Source organism: Archocentrus centrarchus, chromosome 23 (genome assembly GCF_007364275.1).
Source record: "Archocentrus centrarchus isolate MPI-CPG fArcCen1 chromosome 23, fArcCen1, whole genome shotgun sequence".
NCBI classification, from domain to species: Eukaryota; Metazoa; Chordata; class Actinopteri; order Cichliformes; family Cichlidae; genus Archocentrus; species Archocentrus centrarchus.
The window spans coordinates 21,295,904-21,314,292 of record NC_044368.1 but is presented as its reverse complement, the minus strand read 5'-3'; the positions used below and the strand labels follow the sequence as shown (position 1 = coordinate 21,314,292).

At 41.3% G+C, this 18,389-nt stretch overlaps 1 protein-coding gene across 3 annotated transcripts in view; it reads left to right on the top strand.

Moving 5' to 3' along the window:
• The window catches only part of osbpl8 (oxysterol binding protein-like 8), an 87,013-nt gene extending 69,068 nt beyond the window's left edge, over window positions 1–17,945 (top strand). Inside the window, exons 6-25 of one of the 3 annotated variants that reach the window (XM_030719856.1) lie at window positions 1,263–1,343; window positions 2,609–2,710; window positions 3,052–3,255; window positions 6,767–6,851; window positions 9,607–9,772; window positions 9,882–10,107; window positions 10,675–10,859; window positions 11,921–12,002; window positions 12,102–12,200; window positions 12,277–12,373; window positions 12,477–12,575; window positions 12,676–12,773; window positions 12,971–12,976; window positions 13,434–13,523; window positions 13,849–13,985; window positions 14,185–14,370; window positions 15,021–15,174; window positions 16,594–16,696; window positions 16,829–16,934; window positions 17,014–17,945. In XM_030719856.1, coding sequence (XP_030575716.1) covers window positions 1,263–1,343; window positions 2,609–2,710; window positions 3,052–3,255; window positions 6,767–6,851; window positions 9,607–9,772; window positions 9,882–10,107; window positions 10,675–10,859; window positions 11,921–12,002; window positions 12,102–12,200; window positions 12,277–12,373; window positions 12,477–12,575; window positions 12,676–12,773; window positions 12,971–12,976; window positions 13,434–13,523; window positions 13,849–13,985; window positions 14,185–14,370; window positions 15,021–15,174; window positions 16,594–16,696; window positions 16,829–16,934; window positions 17,014–17,143 — 2,436 coding nt within the window. In that variant the 3' untranslated portion in view covers window positions 17,144–17,945. The remainder of the gene's footprint in view (window positions 1–1,262; window positions 1,344–2,608; window positions 2,711–3,051; window positions 3,256–6,766; window positions 6,852–9,606; window positions 9,773–9,881; window positions 10,108–10,674; window positions 10,860–11,920; window positions 12,003–12,101; window positions 12,201–12,276; window positions 12,374–12,476; window positions 12,576–12,675; window positions 12,774–12,970; window positions 12,977–13,433; window positions 13,524–13,848; window positions 13,986–14,184; window positions 14,371–15,020; window positions 15,175–16,593; window positions 16,697–16,828; window positions 16,935–17,013) is intronic. The other 2 variants (XM_030719858.1, XM_030719857.1) reach the window with 2 other exon arrangements.
• Window positions 17,946–18,389: the final 444 nt, after the last annotated feature.

Genomic DNA, 18,389 nt, shown 5'->3' with positions numbered 1-18,389 from the left:
CCAGTGTCTGTAACAGAACTATGCTGGTACCACGGAGAGTGCGAAATTCTCAGCCCACAGAACCACGCTGGTACCACGGAGAGTGCCATAGTGCTGTTACAACGGACAGCGCCAGTGTCTGTAACAGAACCACGCTGGTACCATGGAGAGTGCCAAATGCTCAGCCCACAGAACCACGCTGGTACCACAGAGAGTGCCAAGTGCTGTTACCATGGACAGCGCCAGTGTCTGTAACAGAACCACGCTGGTACCACGGAGAGTGCCAAATGCTCAGCCCACATAACCGCGCTGGTGCCACGGACAGCGCCAGTGTCTGTAACAGAACCACGCTGGTACCACAGAGAGTGCCAAATTCTCAGCCCACAGAACCACGCTGGTACCACGGACAGCGCCAGTGTCTGTAACAGAACCACGCTGGTACCACAGAGAGTGCCAAATGCTCAGTCCACAGAGCCGCGCTGGTACCACGGAAGAGATGATGGTGGATCCGTGATGATCCGTGATGGTCAATTTTAGACACTGAAAATCTCTTTCACTGCAAGGCTTCCCAAAAGCAAAACAAGACTTAAAAGAATGCTTACGTGCAGACATAGCAAAAACATCCAGATGATGTCAGACTAGTTCAGATGCAGATTCGAGCCTCAGCCATGCCTCCAGCAGTCCTCACAGTAATCAGCGTAGTCTCGGCAAAAGAAAACTGAATGTTTGTGAAAAATACAAGTGATTTGGAAGGGATGATTTCAGCTTTGATGCTTACTGTCACGTAACTTCCGCCCTGTCACCTGCACTACATGTAGCCGTTAAGGCCTTAAGTAGCACGCACACACAGCCTCCCCACGTCTGGCCTCTATAGATCACTCCGGCTGGCATGTGAAGGGATCTGGCAGAGACACACCAGCAATTTTACTCCTCATTCCAGTAGCTAAGATCATTTGTTCTATCAGGGAAACGCTGGTTGGAAACAGTTTTGCTAATCTAAAATAATGTCCCTGTTTCAGTAGACTCTGTTGATTGTGTGATTTCAGGTAACTGATTTGTCATCAAGAGGCAACACTTTGCAGACAAGACTGCAATAGTCATTTGGTGGATATTTTTCCAGCGCTTGTGTTATTATTACTAAGGATGTTTAAGTAGGATGTGTGTACCATTAGAATGAATGAACACGTGGCTTTAGAACAGATGACTGTGAAGAACAGAGATCTTGATGCCTTTAGAGATGAATCTCTGCTTATTTTCTGAATCAAATCTTATTGTCCTCACAGTCTGAAACAAAGCTGTACAATGGTTCAGACAAGGATGTGTCGGCGTCTGGAGGGAAGCTCACCAAAAAGGAGTCCCTCAAGGTAAGTGAGCACAAAGCAGCTTAAGTCTTGCGTATCCAGACACTAATTCTCAGGGCAGGCATAATGAGTCTTAATAAGGCTGTTTCATGGAGAGTGTTACGTATAGCTCGATCATGGATACTTGTCAGGCGTGATGATTTACAATGTGTTTGTTCTCACACTGTGTGCCATTATGTGCTGCTTCAGTTTCAGGTCACCCATTTCATGTTTTTTTTTTTTATTAAAAACTTATAATTTAATTCATACAACCAATTGCAAAGGAAGTATGAACCACAGTGTAGTAATGATAGTAATAAACAGGCCTAATGATTTTACTTTAAGTGATGATTTTGTCCTTCAAACATTACTTCAGTCCACTTGCTGCAGGTGTAGTGTGGCAGACCTCTGGCATCCTGTCAGTTTGCTGAGGTCATATGTAGATATATTTAACCTCCCACAGCTTGTATTACTTTGATGGGCACTTTTTCTGTTCCACACTTTAAAGCTGTTCACACAGCAGCTCAACAGGACTGAGATCAGTTGGCTGTGCTTGATACTCCAGACAGAATACCAGCCATCCACAGGAAATGACGTGACACTGCAAAATGCAGTGGATAGCAACTTTGCCTAAAGGGCATACAGTAGCCTTCATTTCTTAAAATGGATTACAGTTCTGTAGGCTGAGCTCCAGATAATAGCCACATGTATTGCATCTTTTGTCATAGAAAGATTGCATTTATAAAAATGTCTTAGGGATTAAATTATTACCTCGAACCAAGTCATGTGCAGAGCTTAATTCTTTTTGAAACACATTATTTTTTTTTGTCTGGCACATAAAAAAGTGTCTCAGTGTAAAACTGCTACACCTGCTCACTTTTCAGCTGTTGGAAAAGGAAAATTTCTAATGAAAATCAGTTTTTTAACAGGATGCAAATGGGAGTGATGGTAGCTGAAAATGTGTAATGATTCATTTATTTCCACTGAACATTTCAAATCAATGAATTTTTAAATTAAAAAATGGTGGGTAAGTTTTTTTTTTTTTTTGTCAAAAAGCCTGTAGTTCCCTGGTGTCACTTCAAAAATATGCAGGCTGCATAACATAAAGGGGGACATTAAACGTGAAAGATGCTGCACTCAACAGTCAAACAGCACCCAGGTGTTAATTTGACAGGAACACCGAGTAGTGTGATTTCACTCATGTTTTTTGTTGCCAAATGGAATTCAGTGAGAAGCTAAGTGCGCAAAACGATGTCTTTATATTATCCCTCGGTCTTTGTTCCCTGTAGGTGCAGAAGAAGAACTACAGGGAAGAAAAGAAGAGGGCAACTAAGGAGCTGCTTAGCACCATCACTGATCCTTCTGTCATCGTCATGGCCGACTGGCTAAAGGTGGGGCGTCCCGCATTTGGTCTGCACTTCGTGCGCTATATTAGAATTCCCCACTCGTCCTTAGTCTGGTATAAAACCTAAATTATTTTTGCATTAGGCAAAAACATTTCATTGCCTCCTTAACAAAAAGTAGCGTTCAGAATTGCAACAGTAACATTCATGTTCAGCTTTTGTGCTCTTTTGAAAAATGATTTAAAAGGTTTTATTTGCACTGAGGTGTTCTAAAAGAATCCCACCAGGTTTATTGGATGCATCATTTTCATATCCTGAAGCTCTCCTATGTAGTGTGATGCACAACGGGTTCTTGTGAGTATCTGACGTTCCTCTGCAACTGTCTCCAGATCCGTGGCACTTTGAAAAGCTGGACCAAGCTGTGGTGTGTGCTGAAACCAGGTGTCCTGCTCATCTACAAAACTCACAAAAACGGACAGTGGGTGGGAACAGTGCTGCTCAATGCCTGCGAGCTCATCGAGAGGCCCTCCAAGAAGGACGGCTTCTGCTTCAAACTCTTTCACCCACTGGAGCAGTCCATCTGGGCTGTCAAGGTCAGAATATACATTTAAAAAAGCATTAAGTCAAAGTAATTACATGTGCATCATTCTAATTCTACCATTTTTTTAATTTCAATGACCATTTTCAACCACCTTTAGGAAACATTAACAAATAACTAAGGCCAGATATTTACAATCAGTACCTGCAGTCTGAGACTGAAAAGTCTCAAATTACTCTGAGCAGTGTGAGAGGGAGTTGTTACAGAAGCAGACAGTAGAAGCCCTTGAATACAACAAAAGAGAGAGACATGAATAAATGAAATACTTCTGAGGTATAATGTGGAATAGCAAGCTTAGAGGGAAATGGGACTCTTGATTAGCATGATTATTCACAATTTTTAACTGTATTACAGGTAACACTAGGTATCACAATTTCACTGCTGCCTTAGTTTTAAAATCGCTGCTCTTTTACCACAAAAAGCTAAGAAGGGGACCCTGGTATTCCCTCCTGTCTTCTCTTTTAGCGGACATTCACAAGCTCAAAGTTCTCGGTTTTTGTTCATTTTTCTTCAAACTGAAATTGGATTCGACTTCATTCAAAGCTGAAGACGTGAAAGCCTCAGCTCTGCACTCAGAATCCTCACTATTTAACAGGTTATAACAGTTTGTTATGCATACAGCGCGTGCACAAAATTTCTTTGCTCAAAAATGGCTGTTTGGAATGACCTATTAGGCCCTACATACTGCGTTCTACTTCCTGTAGAGGTATAAAGTGAAGTACGTGAAAAGTGCCATAATGTACTAAACAGCAACAGAAAAGGATCACCATGAAAACAGTCACCAGGATGCGTGCGTATGTGCGTGTGCGTGCGTGTGTGTGTGTGTGTGTGTGCGCGCGCGTGTGTGTGTGGCTGGTATTTATTGCTGGTTTAGTGCAATTACTGATTTATTCACTATTTATTAGTCATCATCATTTGTCTGAATGCTTACCTCATGGTACCATAGCAGTGTGATACTACAGCACACATATTTTTGTGTGCTGGTTTTGCCTTAATTTTCTGAGCTGGGGAATGACAGTCATTCCACGTAGCAGATTATTGTATATGGGTATAAATCTTTGGGAGAAGATGAATCGTAAACAGGAGCTTAATCCTGACCTGTGAGACGGAACCCCGAGGAAACAACGATGCACAAGAAGATGATATGTGCACAACCCCAATTCCAAACAAGTTGGGACACTGTGTAAAATGTAAATAAAAACAGGATGCAATGATTAGCAGATCTCAAAATCAATATTTTATTTATGATAGAACATAGAAAACAGTGAATGTTTAAACTGACACATTTTACTGGTTCATGAGAAATGAGCTTATTCTGGGGCAACAAAACGCTGAAAAACTATGTGGCACTAAAAAGAAACAACTAAAGGAACAGTTTGCATTTAACTGGCAACAGGTCAGTAACATGATTGGGTTTAAAAAGAGCATTTTAGAGAGACAGAGTTTGCCAGGAGTAAAGATGGGCGGAGCATCACCTGTCTGCAAAAAACGCATCTAAAAATTGTGGATGTAAAGGTCCTCAATGTGAAATTGTGAAGACTAAATATCTCAACTATAGCACATAATGTCATTAAAAGATTCCAAGAATCTGGAGAGATCTCAGTGCACACGGGCTAAAGCTGAAAATCACTCTTGGTGGCCCAAATCAGACCACACTGTATTAATAACAGGCATAATTCTGTCATGAAAATCACAGCATGAGCTCAGGAACACTTCCAGAAATCATTGGCTGTGCACACATTTCACATTTTTACTGTTCCATCCAGAAATGCAGGTTAGAGCTCTGTGATGCAAAGAAGCCGCATATAAACATGACCTAGAAATGCTGCGGTCTTCTCTGGGCCAGCGCTCATTTAAATGGGCAGAGGTAGAAAACTGTTCAGTTTTCAGATGAATTGAAATTTAAAATTAATTTTTGGAAAACATGGATACTGCATCCTCTGAACTAAAGAGGAGAGGGATCATCTGGCTTGTTATCAGCCTTCGGTTCATAAGCCTGCATGTCTGATGGTTTGGGGGTGGATTAGTGCCTATAGAATTGGCAGCTTGAACATCTGGAAAGGCACCATCAGTGCTGAAAGGTGTATGCAGGTTTTAGAGCAACATATGCACCCAGATGTTTACTGTTGTTCAATAAAGTTGGGACAGGGCCATGTTTACCATGGTGTAGTATCCCAGCTTCTTTTAATTGTTTTGCTGCCATCAAAATCAAAATGAGCTCATATTTTTCTTAAATGCTACATTTTCTCAGTTTAAACATTTGATATATTTTCTATTTTCTATTGTGAATCAAATATGAGTTCTTTGCAAATTTGAAAATCATTGCATGGTTTATTTACATTTTATTTTTGGAATTGAGGCTGTCCCAGCTTTTTTGAAACATGGATTATACAAATTATATAATTGACTGCAGGATGCAGCACATCTTACAGATAAGTAAGTTAGTGCTTGGAAATCTGACCAGTGTAGTGTGCTGTCCAGTTTATGTTGCAAACCCCTGACCGCACACCCAGACACTGAGTGAACTCTACTGTGAAGTTTGTTACCACCACCACCACCATCATCATCATCATCATCATCAGGCAGATTACAACTAATGGTGAGAGTTTTGAGAAGGATCAACTGCTGAACCTCAGCAAAACTGAGGCAGTGACCGTTTATTTTAGGAGGCATGTTTACATCAGTGTTACTGAGGTGGCCCAGCTGGTCCCAGCAGGTGGTCTTTATGCCTCTCACCTTTGGTAAAGATCAATTCCCAATTGCAGCTTCATATTTATTCCTTTAAATTCACCCCACGTTGTTTTAGGTCATCATAGAAAGTGATTCCCATTATTTATAACAGTTGAATAAAAAGTGCAAAGCCAGAGTGGTTTGTTATGCAGACAGCTTTGCTCTCCATTGATGAGCAAAACAAACTAAACTAACACATAATTGGGACTGAAAGGGCTCTTCAGTTAACAACTGTTCCCTGCACTTACAGTAGTGAAGCAGATGTTGATGTTATAATGAAAGCCATATCTTTGTTTAATTTAGGACACACAGAGAAAATTATACACCCAGCCAGCCTATTTCAGTTTTTGCAGTTCTCCTTTTCCATTGTCCCTGTTTTCAGCTTGTCCTGCTTTTGTCCACTCCAGTAATTTGGTATTCATCACTGACCTTGCATTTCAAGTGGTTTTTCATTCATGAAAAAAAGCTCGAATCCCAATTATCAGTTTGTTTTACATTTCAGCATTCCTGCTCTCCACTATTAAAATAAGCACTTCACCGGTTCTGCTTCTGTGTCCTCTGTCCTCTCTCATCTGCATAATTACATATCTGGGACTCTAGATTGTGTCTCTTTGCACATGTAAGTGATTTAATGCTAAAAGAGGAAATAGAAACACTTAAGTTGAAACAAAGGAAGATCTTAATTGTGAAAAAAAGAGGCTAAACACACATCAAGAAACTCACTGGCTCAGTAGATGTTTGTAATGTGCTTTCCCTTCCTCTCTTTGTGTCATCAGGGTCCTAAAGGAGAAGCAGTCGGCTCCATCACTCAGCCATTACCCAGCAGCCACCTCATTTTCCGTGCTGCCTCCGAGTCTGATGGTAGGAGACAAGCTGTCATTTAAAGCCATTTCTCTGACTTCTGTCAGCAGCCACTTACACTGAGTGATTGACATAAACCCATCAATTTGCATAATATTGGCATAAACCAAGCCGTATTAGTATCAACTGAATGGCACTTGAGCTGACAGCAAGTGGCCTTCTGTGGAAGAGGCACTAATCTTTATCTTTGTTTTATAAACCAACTGCTATGTTTTTCTCTCTGATGAAGGGGACCTATTCTGCTCATTTCCGGCTCCATATTTTTATACTTGGACTCGATTAGAGAAGCTGTGCATGACTCACAGTTCAAATGAATCCTTATTTATCTTATATTGAGCCATGTTCTTCCTTCTGAAACACGTAGCTTTAGCTGTCCACCCTTCCTCTCTTTGAAATAATACAGAGCCAAAAGTACAAAACACATTGCCTACATACATTAGCAAGCAGTGATGGTAGTTTTTCTTTTTTTTTTAAAGGGGACTGATAATGCTAAATATCACTGCCATAGTTTTATGTTTGGACTCCACAGTAGTAGATTTTCATGATTCAGTTTTAAATAGTTTTTATTCATCTTAAATAGGCCCTTTAATCAGCCCCTTAGTTTATCTTCTGTTGGAAACAACCTTTAACCTCTCTCTTTACGGCCCCCCACCCTAAAAATCCAGTCTTCCGATTGACTGCCCCTCCCCTGGCTTCCCCAAACAGAACCCATTGTTTGAGCATTGAGCTGCAACTCGGAGTTGACCATAGAGAGACTTCATTATTTGAAATGTTGGTCATATTTAATATGAAACAACTTTTAAATGTATACACGTGACAAAAAAAAACAAAAACAAAAAAAAGCATAATGAGTCCACTCTGAACATGAACCGGGTAATCGTGGCCTGACAATATTAGTGTTTCTGGCCTAGTTCCGTTTTAACCCAGTCTCATCTCTGCTTGAGGCCAGAGTATCAAACATGCTGAATCTGAAGCACCAGCAGGCTGTTACAATTGCACCATTTGTAATATAGATTCTGGATAGTGTAAAGAATAAGAAAGATCTGTGGTTATGCTGCATCAGTTTGAGTCTGACTGTAGTATGTTTAAATGCTCTGTTGCTTGAGTTTCCTTTAACAATAACACAGCAGAATTAAACTGTGTTGTACACTGAGTGTGAACAAAGAAGATGGAAAAAAAGTAATGCTGTTACCATCTTATGTGATTCTGTAAATGTGAGAAAATGAAACAAAAGGAGAGGTGAAATGGTGTGCTAAATATAAGACTGCTGGGAGATATTGCTTTTTCCTTTACAGTTCAGTAAGCAAATGAGTGAATTTTCAGCCACTGAACATTTTACCTATGTCTCTGTCCATGGTGCTGAAACATCCAGCCCATCCTCTCCATCCTCCACTCAGTCCCTCTCCGTGGTGCTGAAATATGTCTGACATGCCAGTGTTTTTCAACCAGTGTGCCGATGTGCCGTGGGAAATTATCCAGTTTCACGTAATATGTGCTGTAGTAGTGACTGGAGTATAATCATGTAATACTCTTCCATAGCACTAGACTAGACAACAGCAGGTAGCGAGTTGCATTGTACATAGAGACTAGAGAATTGAGCTGCGTTTCCATACGGAACGACTCGCCGCGTGTCGACTCGACTTCCCGCGATTTGACGGCATCTCCATTAGAATCAGGTACACTTTGCCGGTCCTTTTTCCTTACTCACTCACCCGAGGTTCTAAACGATCTGAGGCGATACAATGTGACACGGAGTACAGCATGCCACTGATTGGCCTGGGAGTGTCATCACTAGCGGAGGCATGAGAGCGACTCCTTCACCACAATCATTTTTAAAACCCCACAGCAAGAAACTGGAGGCATGCAAAGCACCGGTTGAGTGCCCAGACCGACAGTTCTCAGCGGTAGTTTTGCAACATGAGAGCCACCTGAAACTCTCACACAGCATACATATTATAACCCTATACTGCCGGGTTGCAGTGTTATTACGGTAATTGTTGCCATAACTCCGCAAACGGCGGCTCTTTTGAAGTACACTGAGTCAATTATGACATGTTTGGTGGTATAGGGTTATAGTTAACAATAACCTTCATCCATTAAAACATTGTACGGGGACTTATGCATGATGATGATATTAAATTGACATTAGTTGTTAGCTTGCCTCTATCTCATGTATTGTTGTGTTGTGTTATTCCTGGTAATAGAATGCTTTTGGACAGAATTAGAGTTTGCAAAACACTAAAGTTTTCTACTATAAGACCACATTGTTGTGGCATTTATGTTCAAGATGTGTTTTTGAAGTGGACATGTTAAGTGCACTTTTTATTTGAAAGAAGATATATATTATATGATAAAGTTCTTTTTTGTGTTTATTTGATTCCTATTCAAGACACTTTGATAAGAATGACTATATTGTTAATATAGGCTACAGAGTATCATTTTTTTAACATTTCTGGCTGGTGGTGTGCCTCATGATTTTTTCAATGAAAAAAATGTACCTCGGCTCAAAAAAGGTTGAAAAACACTGTGATATGCTTAATATTTTACAAAGACTTTTCCAAATAATTTATTATTTGGATCATAATCTAACATAACTGTCCCTGCGATATAATATAAAAGCCTAAATGAAAAAGCTATTAATTTTAAAGTAGGGTGAGGGGGTCACTGTTATTGCTAGATGAATACATTTCATGAAAGCAATAATTCACAATACAGTTTTCTGCATCTTGTTTATCAGTTTAATTCTTGTTTCCAGGCCGATGCTGGATGGATGCCTTAGAGCTGGCCCTGAAGTGCTCCAGCTTGCTGAAGAGGACCATGATCCGTGAGGGGAAGGATGACATGAGTTCAGTGGGCACTGGTGGAGAACACTCCATTAATTTCTACAGCCTCCTCAGAGCCCACAACATGCACGGTTTCCAGTAAGTAGGAAATTAAATTTGCACCATAACTAGATTATTGAGCTCAGCCAATACTGGATTTCTGGGCTGATTTTAAGATTGTTATTTTGATACACCCCTGTCTCTACAGGTTCAATGACAGCGACCATTTGAAAGACCCAGACCTGTACTCAGACAAGTCAGATCGGGAAGGAGAACAGGACCACGAGGAGTCAGATCCAGAGGGCCTGGAGAAAAGTGAGGAGAGTGACAGCGACACATCAGAGCGTCAGGATGACTCGTATATTGACCTGGACCCAAATGAGCATCTCCGGGAAACCCCATACCTGGAACAGTCCCAGGAGGAGTTAGGAGAGGTATGGAACGAAGGGGAGTTTGTGCAGTTTGCTGCAATCTTACTCTGCTTTGATCCTTAACAAGAGAAAGCATTGTAGATGAGATGTGATTGTACCGTAAGGATGCATTCTCATAGGATTTCTAGGATTTCATCTTCAGCTTAGATAAAAACTTCATCCGAAGGCTTGTTTTTAATAAAGTTTCAAACATAATGCAGAGAAATTAGCATGTTCCTCTGCAGGGGCTATTAAGCCTGTAACATGTCCGAGCATTGATCACAGTGTGCGTGGGTGTCTGCAAGGGATGTGAGGATAAGTGGGAACATGAAAACACAGATTTCCGTACTGATGAAATCTGAGTGAGACAACTCAATAATTAAACACCTCCTGAGGCAAAATGTTTACAATCGGGGGGATGAAAACACCAGTTGCACAAAAAGCTGTGTAAACCTTGAAGCGTGCGGGCATGCATAAAAATTTGAAAGTGGTGTTAATAAAAGAAAAAAATAAGGGAAGTGTCAGTTTGTCAGATGTATTACAACAGGTCACATACAACTGCTTAGCGTTTCGACTGTTTTATGATTTCAGGCTGGTGAGGCTGCTCAGACAGAAACCGTGTCAGAGGAGAATAAATCTCTGATATGGACCCTGCTGAAGCAGGTTCGACCTGGCATGGATCTGTCCAAGGTTGTGTTGCCCACTTTCATCCTGGAGCCAAGATCCTTTCTGGACAAACTCTCTGATTACTACTACCATGCAGACTTCCTGTCAGAGTAAGACATTCCCATTTACTTTGACAGTAAATTGATGAGAATCAGTGTTAATTCTATCTTAGCGTGCAGGCTATTGTCATCAACTGTAAATGAGCTGGTGTGGCTTTGTCCTGAGTTAAGAAAATTATCTTTCAGTTGCTCTAAATTTTCTAGAAATGGGAAAAAACAAGAAGTTGGGCTTTAAAGGAGCATTACATGTTTAAACTATTTTTTTAATAGACTCTTATAGTCCCCACACAAACAACCCAGATCAACATCTAAAGAACTGCAGGCCTCATTCAGTTCATGATTCAACAATAAGAAAGAGACTGGGCAAAAATAGCACCCATGGGAGAATTCCAAGGAGAAAACCGCTGCTGACCAAAAAGAACATAAAGGCTCAGCTCACATTAGCAAAAAACATCATGATGATTCCTGAGACTTTTGGGAAAATATTCTGTGGACTGATGAGACAAAAGTTTAACTTTTTGGAAGGTTTCAGTCCCGTTACATCTGCATAAAACTAACACAGCATTTCATATACAGAACATCAGACCAGCAGTCAAACATGGTAGTGGTAGGTATGATGGTTTGGGGCTGCTTTGCTGCTTCAGGATTTTGATGGAACCATGAATTCTGCTCTTTGCCAGAAAATCCTAAAGGAGAATATCCGGCTCTCAGTTTGTGCCCTGAAGCTTAAGTGCAGTTGGGTTACGCTGCAGGCCGTTCACGGTCGAAAATACTTCCAATGTGGCTGCATTGGCTGCACAGTTCTGCTAAAATTCCTCCAAAACAATGTGAAAGACTCACTGCTAGTTATCTCAAATCCGTGATTGCAGTTCTTCCTGCCAAGGGTGGCACAACCAGTTCTTAGATTTAGGGGGCAGTTATTTTTTCACACAGGTCCAGGTAGGTTTGGATATATTTTTTTCCCTTGATAAATGAAATAATTTAAAAACTGTCAGGTTATCTTTGTCTAATATTAAAATTAGTTTGACCTGAAATATTTAAGTGTGACAAAATAGTGATAGTGTGCATATGTGATTGAGGAGCATCAGTATAAGCTTGCTCTTCATTCTCAGGGCTGCGATTGAAGAGAATGCCTATAACCGGATGAAGAAGGTGGTGAAGTGGTACATCTCTGGATTTTACAAAAAGCCAAAGGTATATAGTATAGCCCCACTTCATCAGCCATTGGCTACATGTTTTGTATCTACGTGAATGATACTAAAATCATGTTTGATGGTGGTTTGAAATCCACAGGGGTTGAAGAAACCTTACAACCCCATAATTGGAGAGACGTTTCGCTGCATGTGGCTCCATCAGAAGACCAATAGCAAGACCTTCTACATCGCAGAACAGGTAAAAGCAGCGCTACTACCGAGAGCATGATTCAGGATAATTCGGTGGCTGACAGCTGACATTTTTTGTTTTACAGGTATCTCATCATCCTCCAGTATCAGCCTTCTATGTCAGTAACAGGAAGGATGGATTCTGCCTCAGTGGCAGCATCCTCGCCAAGTCCAAGTTCTATGGTACAAACGTGCACAGTACATTCAGATTAAATCAGTGCTGATGTTTAACTTTGGCTTAATATTACTTTGCTGTTTGACCATCCACACTGTTTCGCTGTTTTAGGCAACTCCCTGTCAGCTATATTGGACGGGGAGGCTCGCCTCACTTTTCTCAACCGAGGGGAGGACTACGTGATGAACATGCCCTACGCTCACTGTAAAGGTCAGAGTGAATCCTGTCCTGCTTCAAACATCACTGTTCTATTGAACATCCAATCCATCCTTTCTGTGCTTTTTTTTTTTTTTTTAATTAAATCTGCTAGGCATCCTGTATGGAACTATGACCCTGGAGCTGGGTGGTCATGTCACCATTGCATGTGAGAAAACGGGCTACAGTGCACAGCTGGAGTTCAAACTAAAGGTATGGCTTTTTTGTAGTTTAGAATAAAGGAGTAGTAAACAGTGAGTAGGAGGAGCTCCTAGATTCTGTAATAACTTTTTAGGTCTTTTAAAGAACTCAAAGATTCACATGATTTTTCTGAACATCTCCCTCACCCTGCTTGATAAACATCCCGCCCCCTCCAACCACACCTTACACCATCATCATCTACAAACTAGCGACAGGTACTCCTATGATAAAGCAGACACGATAGCACATTTCCATATGAAATTCCAATTTGCAAATGCAATGTATTTTAGCCCTAATTAAGCTGAAATGCTTACAAAAATAGCTACAAGTTAAAAAGATCCAGACATCTTGTCTGCCCTCTAGTGGTGTAGCCCTAAATTGCATCTAAAGTAGGCGAGACCAGCATTGAGTTTTGTGCACATGCTGGTACCTTAAACATGTGTAACTGAATGCCATTCGCAGTTTCTATTATGATATTTTATTTTATTGTAAAATTAGTCTCAATTTAAAAAAAAGGTGGCATTAGTAAAACCTGCAGCTCCTTTACTTTTGCTTCGTGGCACATAATAAATGAAACCGCTTTATATCCTTTCCTGTTTCCTTTTGTCTCTCCTCTCCCATTCCTCCCTCTCTCCTCCTGTCCCCTCCCTGCTACCGTTCTCTTTCCTGCAGCCATTCCTGGGCAGCAGTGACTGCGTCAATCAAATCTCTGGAAAGATCAAGCTGGGAAAGGAGGTGTTAGCTACACTAGAAGGACACTGGGTAAGACGCATATGTTTAATCACTGCCTGCTGTGTAAGAAACTCTGATATAGATACAACATAGTACACCACGGCATGTATATATCCTGTGTTGTGTCTTTGAAATTAATATTGGATTGACATGTTAAAATTTTGCTAATAGTAATTCCTTTTATAGAATTAAAATATATAACTAACAATACAAGTTGTCTAAGCTTCTGGTTCTCTGCTTCTTTTGTGGTAAACTAGCCATACCTTTGTACCTACAGAAGAAACTATCTGCTTAATAACTTTATATTTTTCACTATTACCAGGTGAGTTAAAACTAGCTTTTTGTACTTTCACAGGATAGTGAGGTCTTCATTAATGATAAGAAAACTGGGATAATGGACACTTTCTGGAACCCCACGCCGGAGCTGAGGCAGAGCCGGCTGACTCGCTGCACCGTCCCACTAGAGGAGCAGGGAGAGTTTGAGTCAGAAAGGTGCACTTTGATTCAGCTATTATCAGAGCTGCTGCTCTCAGATCATAGCCATACCATCAAATATATGTTACTTCAGATAGAAATACAGCTTTGTTTCAACTGTAGTGATCCTGATTGAAACATGTAGTTTATATTCTTTCCATAGTGTCTTTTCTTTTAGTCTTTTGTGAATACCTTTTTTTCCTTCTCAATCTGCCAGATTGTGGCAGCAAGTGACGCGGGCCATCAACAACAAGGACCAGACCGAGGCCACCAATGAGAAGTTCGTACTGGAGGAAGCTCAGAGGAAGTCGGCCCGCGAGCGGAAAGCCAAATGCGAGGAGTGGAATCCCGCCCTGTTCGAGCAGGACGCCATCACTGGAGAGTGGCATTACAGATATGCTGAGTGAGTGGCTCCTCTGTTGCTTGTGAGCTGGTGTAGTTTGAGTTCACACTAAATTCAACTGCCTGTTCAGCAGGAATGATAAAATGCTGAGCTGTGAGTGTCATTGTAAGTACAAAAGGGAATTTATGCCTCTGCAGTGCAGCACACGGACAAACAGAGCTGGAGAATCTTTCTAGGATAAGAGAACATATTAATTTTCTTTTTTTCGCACAAATGACAAAAACCTGTTGAAGTTGTGTTCTGATGTTCAGCGTCTGTTGCCTTCATTGGAAATATAGAATTTGGATGTGTTGGTCATATTTTCAGTCGGGTGGTGTAAAGATAGACTTTATTTGCTACCTGAACCTCCTCATTGAATTTTGGTGTGTCATGGTGCCATCTAGTGGTGATTCCCTATAATTGCAGAGGTGATGTCCAGCTTGCTGTTATAACAGGGATAGAGATAGAGTATGTTCGATAGGACGCCCACTGAAAGAGGAGAAGTGTGAGTGATGTGTTAGCTTTTGTTTTTAGTGGTGAAAGATGCCAGTGGTATATCAGAAAAATAATTATATTTATCCCTCTTCCATATTTGTTTTCATTCTCTTTGTTTAATAGTCTTTATATTCATGTGTTTCTTTGTCTCTATCATGCTCTTCTCTTCCTCTCAGCACAAGGCCTTGGGATCCACTCAATGATTTGATCCAGTTCGAGAAAGACGGCTGTATCCAGACCAAAGTCCGACACCGCACCCCTATGGTACGTTCTGGCAGTCTTATTAGTCTGAGTAACCAGGGGCCGCGGAGGGACAATTGCAAATGCCAGGTAGGTTGTCCGAATCAAAACCCGCCGTAAAGCAAAGCATCTCGCCGCCTCAGCCATCTTCCATCCATGTTCCATGCATCACCAGCACCCTGCGCACCATCTTCATTGTCACTTGTTTTCTCTGTCGCCTTTGCTGTGCTGCCGCCACCATCGCCTCTGCCCCCCTTTTTTTTTTCTTTGTCCCACCACTTTTATTTTTACCTTTCTTGCTGTTCTCGCTCTGTGGGAGGGAAAGCCTTGTCAAGCCGCATGCTGTAGTAACTGGATGACAAGGCATTTTTCCTTTTTTCACTCTGGAGAGAGGAGGATTGTTCAGCACGAAGGAGGACATCAGCAATATTTGGAAACATCGTTTGGCTGCAGGCTCTTCCACACATTGTGAAATGTTGGAGCTGAATACTGAAAAAAGGCAGAATGATTCCACATGAACAAAAGCATCACTGCTGGAGTTCAGACTGTAACATTTCATACTTCTTTACCTCATTGTTTTGGATTCTCAGACTGCAGGTCTATTGTTTCATCAGGTAGCTATTTCTCCTGATACATCCATTGTACACTACCTGTCCAGCACCAGATACCACTCAGAAAGTTAAAACCCAATTAACTGAGTGCAATAATTAGCAACAAGACCAAAACAGAGATAAAAGGAGGAAAACAGGGTGTTTTAAGGTGCATTTATAAGAGTAACAATGTTAAAGCGGTTAGTTCCTACACTACGTCCAAAAGAGAGAACAGTTCATCATCATCCATACCTGGCCGTCACGCCCTTCTCACCCATTCTCAGCTCCATTCTGTTTGTTTTGTGCAGTGTTGGCTGCTGAACTCTTAACTTTGCTAGTTAGTTGTATTGTGAGGCTAAAGGTTGCCATGGGGCAGTCAGTTTGGCCTGCTTTCATCCGTGTGTGTTCAAAGTAGCCACCTGCAAGGCGCCAAAGCTGGTCTGAAGTCTGTCCTTTGTGGATAAATCAGTCACCATCAGTGCTTTCAGGCTTTGGCTTAACTGTTGCCAAATGTTGGCCAACAGGGCTGACGCAGGCCCCAGGTCAGGCTCTTATCAGGCAGATGTTGATGTGCTTTTCTGCAGCCCATCCTAAATCAACCTAAAAAAAAAACCTGATTTTCAACCTGGCAAGGTCTCGAGACATTAAAAACTACAAAGTCAGAGTTTAACATCTTTAACATCAAGAAATAATTTGAATAAACAAACTGATGGCAGGTTTGTTCATTTGGGCTGCAGAGTATGTGTTTTTGTTGAGTAGTTTAAATTGACTTAACAATTTACCAGCATGCTGTGCACAGCCGCAATTTGCACTAACACCAACTAGCATGTTTGTGTTCCTGTGTGTCGTGTACTGGATTTCTCAGTCTTAGATGCTAAGATATTTTGTCTGACATGCTTATCCATGCACGTGCCAATAGGTAACGGTGCCAAAGAGGAAACACAAGAGCGACACGCCTAAGAGCCCAGAGAGCGGCTGCTCCTCACCTGAACCCGACCGCCAAGACTCATCTGGCAGCGAACGTGAGCCACACACACACACACACACACACACAGGCTGAACTTGCTCAACATTTAGTTATACTGACCAACAAAATTCAGACTTTTTTTTTTTTTTTTACAAGCCTATAAACCTGTTTGTTAAACTTGTTGCAGGACACAAAGGCAAGCATAACAATCGGCTGAGGAAAAAAGGAGCAGACCTCAGCGAACTTCAAAGTGCCATTGAATCCATAAAGCAGACACAGGAGGACATTAACAGGTGAGAAGTGTGAGTCACGCTGGGTGTGATACGATGCCAGACCTTTTAGCGCTCACACGTACCGTCTGTGTGTTTGTAGGACCATTACCGTGCTGCGGAGTCGTGCCGCAACTCGGGTGGAGGGCAGCTCCTTCCTCCAGCAGCGTGACTACGTCATCATCATTTTTCTCATCTTCCTTCAGGTCCTGATCAACTACATCTTCAAGTAGCAGTCATAATCCCCCTCAGATGTCCTCACACAACCACACACGCACATATACTCTGAACATATGGGGGGACTTAGACTTGTGAACTTTGACCTCTCACAATAAGTGACTTCAACAGTCCCCTCCAGCTGTCTTTATTAAACTCCTTTACATGTATCCAGAGAAGAGGACTCTTCCACACAGAGACTTTTTAAAAAACTGTTATTTATTTGGAGCCAGTTTATTCTGAAAACCTGGAGAGATCCACAGATTTCAAAGTGGGGAGGAGAAGCGGAAAGGCGGAGCTAGAGGGCAGAGTTTGTGTGTGATGAAATCTTGACTGCCACCATCAAGGCTTTATTGATTTGCTTGATGTAAGAGGCAAAGACAGCAGCCATTTTTTTTTAGCTGTTTGTTTTTTTTGTTTTCCTGATGGAGTGAAACTGCTCTAAGGATTCACATTTCACCTTGAATAACAGGTTGTCTTTTACCACGGATCACACCTCCGATTGTAACAGAGGACAAATATGTCTTTGATTTTAATGTTTTTGTTTTTACTCTTTTGTTTCTTTGCTTCGCGTACTCTTTGTGAATCAATGTCTGCTCGGAGCAGAAAACTAGTGGTAAGGGAGGGGGGGACAATGTGGTCCAATCTATGTGACTTTTATTTTTTTATTCTAACGGCTGGGAAGTGGCCGAGAAAGACAAAAAAACACAAGGGACATTGTCGGAAGGAACTAAAGCTATAATTTCTGCTGTATAATAAAACTCCACATTTTGCATACAAAGTCAGCATTAAAAAAAAAAAAAAAAAGGGTCAGACATTTGACACAATGTCATTGTATATTGTAGGTAGCATGTACAGACAGGAGCAGGGTTAGGACATTAGCCTTATATATTTTGTATTTTGTTTTAAGGCACAAATGCACTGGAAATGTCAGATGTTTGTATGATTTATACATTTTTTTATCCGTGGACATGAAAATGCTTTTACACTCTTTTCTCATCAACAGAAGGCCAAAAAAAAAAGAAACTTCTTTTGTTTCTTTCAGTGATCACTGCCCTAGGTTTCAGGTAAGAGCAGGCAGCATGTTTTTATCTAAGAGCTCACAGTAAGAGGCTGGATTTAGCAAGAAAAAACAATCAGCAAAGCTGGACGATGCAGCCGCTATTCTTAGACTTAATTGTAGATGGAGGAGTGCAGGAAAGAAGTTTACTTTGTTTCTTGCCCAGAGTTAAATGATTGGATTGGCCAGCAGCCACTTGGCAT